At 29.0% G+C, this 5,725-nt stretch overlaps 1 protein-coding gene across 1 annotated transcript; it reads left to right on the top strand.

Moving 5' to 3' along the window:
* The first annotated feature begins 1,433 nt into the window (after nt 1-1,433).
* Nucleotides 1,434-3,293, top strand: LOC112706206 (transcription factor bHLH94). Its single transcript, XM_025757383.3, has 3 exons — nt 1,434-2,032; nt 2,361-2,792; nt 3,033-3,293. Exons 1-3 carry the CDS (start codon nt 1,595-1,597, stop codon nt 3,138-3,140), a joined length of 978 nt encoding a protein of 325 aa, XP_025613168.1. The 5' UTR covers nt 1,434-1,594; the 3' UTR covers nt 3,141-3,293.
* The last annotated feature ends 2,432 nt before the right edge of the window (nt 3,294-5,725 follow it).

Below are 5,725 nucleotides of genomic sequence, written 5' to 3'. Positions count from 1 at the left end.
GATAAATTAGTTCTTATCCTATCAAATTGAAAAAAACTCAACAACAAAAGCAACTATTAAGAATAAAATGTATGTTTGAGTGTTCTACATAGAGTTTTATTTTGTTTTTGTTCACACGGACTTTGGTAAAAATAATTGCTAGATTAAGATAAAAATGAAGCATAGCATGGAAGGAAATGGGGATTTTTATAACATAGGAAACAAAAAGGAAGGTAGGAAGTTGTTTTGAATATATACAACTACTTTAAAAATAAGGACAAGATGACAGAAATAGTACATGTAATGTAATGCAGATTTAGCTGACAATGTTGCTGAGATCTTTTTCTTGGGGTCAATTATTTACGATGGCACAAAGGGGATATTTTTAAACTAAAGAAAAAAAAAAAAAAGCACCAACCCATCATCGTTAGTTGCAATCACAAAAATTAAGGAATTTTAATAAGAAAGCGCCACGAGAATCTCTCTGTGTTTGTGTCTTCCTGACTCCAGTGGTTGAGTTTGCAGCATGGTCAAGGAGGTGGTCTACATTGAAAACCTCACGTGCAGTGCTCTGTAGCTTTTTGTTTTTTATGATAATAATAAGATGTGAATCATAATAATTAGTAATTTCATTTCTATACCACATTTTGTATAAAAATTTAATTTAATTTAATTCATTTTTACATCAACGCTCTCAAGTTGCTTTGCTGATTCCATTTTCCAATATTTATTTTTTTTAAGAAGGGGTCTCATATTTAACTTGATTGTTATTTTATATTTTTTGCACAATTTTTATTCTTATGCTCTAATAACCAAAATGCTAATGTGAAGCTGGCTGGTTATGAGTTTCTAATTAGAGTAATAATCTCACTGAACCAACACTAGAGTCACTAATTTCAGCCAACAACAGCACCATAGAAGGTTGTTAAATAAATTTATTATAAAAGTCAATAAAATTGAGTTTTATTGAATTTAAATTTTAAATATCTTATTTTTAAATTTTTATATTAAATATTAACTTATAACCTTAATTTCTAAGACTTTTTTTATTAATTAATAGCGAAATAGATAAAAAAAATTAACTATTTTTCTTTAATTACTACTATAATAAAAATTTGGCTAATATATATTCTAAGGACATAAGTTTAAGTTATGGATTAACAAATTTTTTATACAAAAATATATAAAATTTAGTTTCAAATACATATATTAAAATAAAAAATTTAAAATTTTCTATTTTTTTTTACCAAAGATATAAAAATTCGAATACATAACTCTTTAAATAAGTATGAAAAAATTATATCATTTGAGTTATAACTCATTGCCATTTAAAATCTTCTATTAGTAGAAACTTTAATATGTGTTCTTATTATGATACATGATAGCTAAACTCTAATAATAATAATAATAATAATAATAATAAATTTGGTAAAGTAATAATGGTGGTTGTAAATGGTTTGGGGTTGATAAAAGGGTGTGTTTGTTTGGTCCTTAATTAGCTTGGTGTGCATTATATATTGATTCTCCTTCAATTCATATCCATCATCAACCCTCTGTTTCCTCTGATTCCTCTGATCTGATCTTCCTTCAATTCATTTCTTTTTATGTTATAGAAATGGCACTAGAGGCTGTGGTTTTTCCACAAGACCCATTATTCTCATCATATGCTTCTTCTACCACCACCACCAAGGATTATTTCTACTCATCCTTTCTCGGCAGCCACCACCACGATCTCATCGGAATTATAAACAACAACATCATTCAACAAAACCAAGCAACTAACAATTCCGACTCTTCTTCTCCTCCTTCCAACAACGACCACTACGCCACTTCTTCCAGCTCCCCTGACTGCTGCGCTGCCACCGTCGATCAACCTTCTCTCCCCACCACCACTGGCCGCCGCAAACGCCGCCGCACCAAAACCACGAAGAACAAGGAGGACATCGAGAACCAGAGGATGACTCACATTGCTGTTGAACGCAACCGCCGCAAACAGATGAACGACTACCTCGCCGTCCTTCGTTCTTTGATGCCTCCTTCTTATGTTCAAAGAGTCAGTTACTTTCTCTTTGTTAAACCATTCTTCTATCTTTAACCCATCACAACAATAAAAAAGTCTCACGACAACAATAAAAAAAAGTCTCAGGGCCTATGCTTCTATCTATTTTTTCCAGTTTTGGAATAACAAAGAAAAAGAATCTCTTTACTAATTTGCTTTCTTTCTACTTCTACACCTTAATCATTCTTTACCTGACTTGACATGACACGAGTTCTCAACTAATCAAACATGGAAATTACTACTACACGCCATACATACTTTGATACTTTTCTTTTCTTTATTATCCAATAATTAATACCATCCTAATTATTTACAAAAACAGGGTGACCAAGCGTCTATTATTGGAGGCGCCATTAACTTTGTGAAGGAGCTAGAGCAGCTTTTGCAGTCCATGGAGGGTCAAAAGAAACCCAACCACCACGACACTACTGCTGCTGGTGGCGCCGCCGGAATGAATAGTAGTGGCCAATCATCGCCGTTTGGCGAATTCTTCGCGTTTCCGCAGTACACAACGCGTGGTCATCATCAGGGAAAGACGATGGCAGCGGAGCAGCAACAGAAACAGTGGGCGGCGGCGGTGGCGGACATAGAAGTGACAATGGTGGACAGCCATGCGAACCTCAAGATTCTATCAAAGAAACGACATGGGCAGCTGATGAAGATGGTTGTTGGTCTCCAATCTCTAAGCCTCACCATTCTCCACCTTAATGTTACCACTCTCCATGACTTCGTCCTTTACTCTGTTAGCGTAAAGGTATTTTTTTTTTAATTATTAAAAATATTATTCATTCACTAAAATTTAGTAACTGTGCTAGTCAAAAAATGATTAAAAACAGTTGAGCACAAGATTTTATATTTTTTCAATACATATATTTAACAGTGTATTGAAAAATACTAATAAAAATTGATTAGTGTTGATTAAATGTAAAAGAAATAGATGATTTTTGTTGTTTGTAATTTTAGAAATGATGTGTGTGAATTGGTTGGAACACAGGCAGAGGATGGGTGCCAGCTGAATACGGTGGATGAAATAGCTGCTGCTGTGAATCAACTATTATGCGCAGTTCAACAAGAGGCATCATCTTTCAACCAAATTAATTAGAATTCTAAGTTCATATTTCCCCTCTTTTTCTTTATTTCTATTTTTGAAAAAAGAATCTCTATTTCTCTAATTTGTGAGTAATTTGGGATATATATGACTATGTCCATTGGCCATTGCGGTGTTGGATGCATGTTTATATGTCTTTGCTCTTTATTTTTGTTCACCCTAGCTAGCAATTGTGCAAAACTACCTTATATTAATGTGCTCCTTTTTTCTATTGTTTATCTTTTTTTTAGGGGGCTTTTAAAAAATTATTTTTTAAAAACTTACTTTGATAAGATATATTTTAAAAATAAAAATTCTATCAAACCAGCTTTGTAAAGATCGTGTTAATAATGATATTGAAAGATCTGTCTTCTAAATTTTAATTTGTTCATTATATTAACCGAAATTTATCTCATTTTTGTTAATTTTTTTTAAAAAATTGGATGTAGTTAATATATTGAAATGAAAATAAAAGATTTTAGCCAAACATTTTCTTTTATACTAACATGACTCATAAAATAACTGAATTTAATTAGCTGAGGAAACTGTTGCTCATGTGGCTCATTTTAAACAACATAAGTTTCATGCATTAATTTCTTGAAAGAAACAAATTGTACCGAGAATTTCTTGTATGTTCTAAATACTCTTGTGAATTGGTCTAACATTAGTTTTCATTTTACTAATTAAAAAAAATTAAATTAAAAAAAGAGACCTATATGAAATTTAATTAAAAAATAAAAATATTAAAAAATTATTAGAATTTATTATATTTTATTCTTATTTTTAATTATTAACTCAATTTTTTTAATTTAATAATTTAATAATATATTTTAACATATATTTTTAAATATTAATAATTAATTAATAATTAAAAATAATTAATTTTAATAACTTTCTAATATTTCTTTTAAAAAATTATAACAAGAGCACTTAAACACCACAAAATTTCGCAATTGGATGCATATTAATATCTTCCAGAACAGAACAACACGCATTTTGAGAAGTCATACATATTGGTTGGGTGCCTTGCAATTCCAGGACAGAAATTTGTTTACTTTACTGTATTAGTCACGAGCAGCTATCATTAGGGTGACAATAAATTCGGAGGATGCTCCCGTGTGAAGATGTATAAAATGTCTTTTTATAAAGATATTTATATGTCGTATTATTATTAAATGCATTAATAAATCAGTTATTTTTGAATTTTTTAATAAATTAAAATAAAATTAATTTTTTTATAACAACAATAATAAACCTAATTATTATCAGATTCGGCCAAATCGATTAATTTACATAATTCACTGTATTATGAGTTTTTTTTTTGTTTTTTTTAAATAAAAATTAGAGATATATTTATCTTTTTATCAAAAAATTTAAATATGATTAGATTTAGATTGTGTAAATTAGTCGGATCAAATCGGGTCTAATAATTATAGTGCAGACAATTGGGTTTATTATTATTGCTATAATAAGCTGATTTTGTTCTGGTTTATTAAAAAATAAATTATTAACCGATTTAATGAAAATGTCCAATAATATCATGATACATGTAAACGTCTTTAACAAAAGATATTTTTAGTGTCTTTATCGAAGTAGTCTCCAATAAAATAAGGTAGTGTTTGAATTCAATCTTAATTCTATTCGTGAATTGAAATTTTTATAAAAATTTAATTTTATTCTATCTACAGGTTGATAATATCTCAATCCTCTCCACACTCATTCTTATCCCGCAAGTGTCCGATTCTACTTGCAAGTTACAAAAAAAATAAGTAGACAATGAAAATACTAAATAATGTGAATAATAGATATATAGAATGTTTATTTCATTAAGTTGCAAATGGTTATTCTAATATTAAAATTTAGATGGGTAATTTAGAGGTGTAGTATGTTTTGATTTGATTAGTAGTTGTTCATGTTGTTCAAAAAAATTATTGGTTACCTAACATAACCCTTACAAAAAAGATACAATATTATTATATAACTTGATGATAATTTAAAATAAAATTAATTTTTATATAAAAAAATATTAAATTATTAATCAATAATTTTCTCTTATTAGTGATTAAGAATTTTTTACATTTAGTAAGAAATCTTTAGTTTATAAAACATATTTTTATATAAATATATAACATATACATATATAAGATGGGGTTAGTCAGGTAGGATTGAGGCTCAACCTGTACCCTACCTACACCCTATTCTACCTGCTACGAATCGAAACCCATGTCCTATTCGATTTACACAAGAACCATATCCAGATCCTTCATATCCACATCCTATCCTACCTGCTATACAAATCAAATTAGATATCTGCGAATAGGATATATGTTGCCACCTCTAATTATCATGGTATTTTTCATTTATAATTTTATATATATCTTGTGCAAATTGCAATTATTGTAGTCAAGCATTCAAGCTGGTTTTCTATATGTATGTACCGTTCCATTCCTTCTCAACATTATTTCTTTTAGTAAAACCATGCTAGAGAGACAACAAAACTGTTTCTAAAGAATAACACTATATATGATGATTTGTGATTAATTAGTATAACTTAGTAACTAATCTTCCAACATGCAATTAATTATGTTAAATTACTCTTT

Source organism: Arachis hypogaea, chromosome 8 (genome assembly GCF_003086295.3).
Source record: "Arachis hypogaea cultivar Tifrunner chromosome 8, arahy.Tifrunner.gnm2.J5K5, whole genome shotgun sequence".
In the NCBI taxonomy this organism is placed as follows: domain Eukaryota; kingdom Viridiplantae; phylum Streptophyta; class Magnoliopsida; order Fabales; family Fabaceae; genus Arachis; species Arachis hypogaea.
Note: the sequence above shows the minus strand (reverse complement) of the source record. Positions and strands in the feature narration are given on the sequence as shown.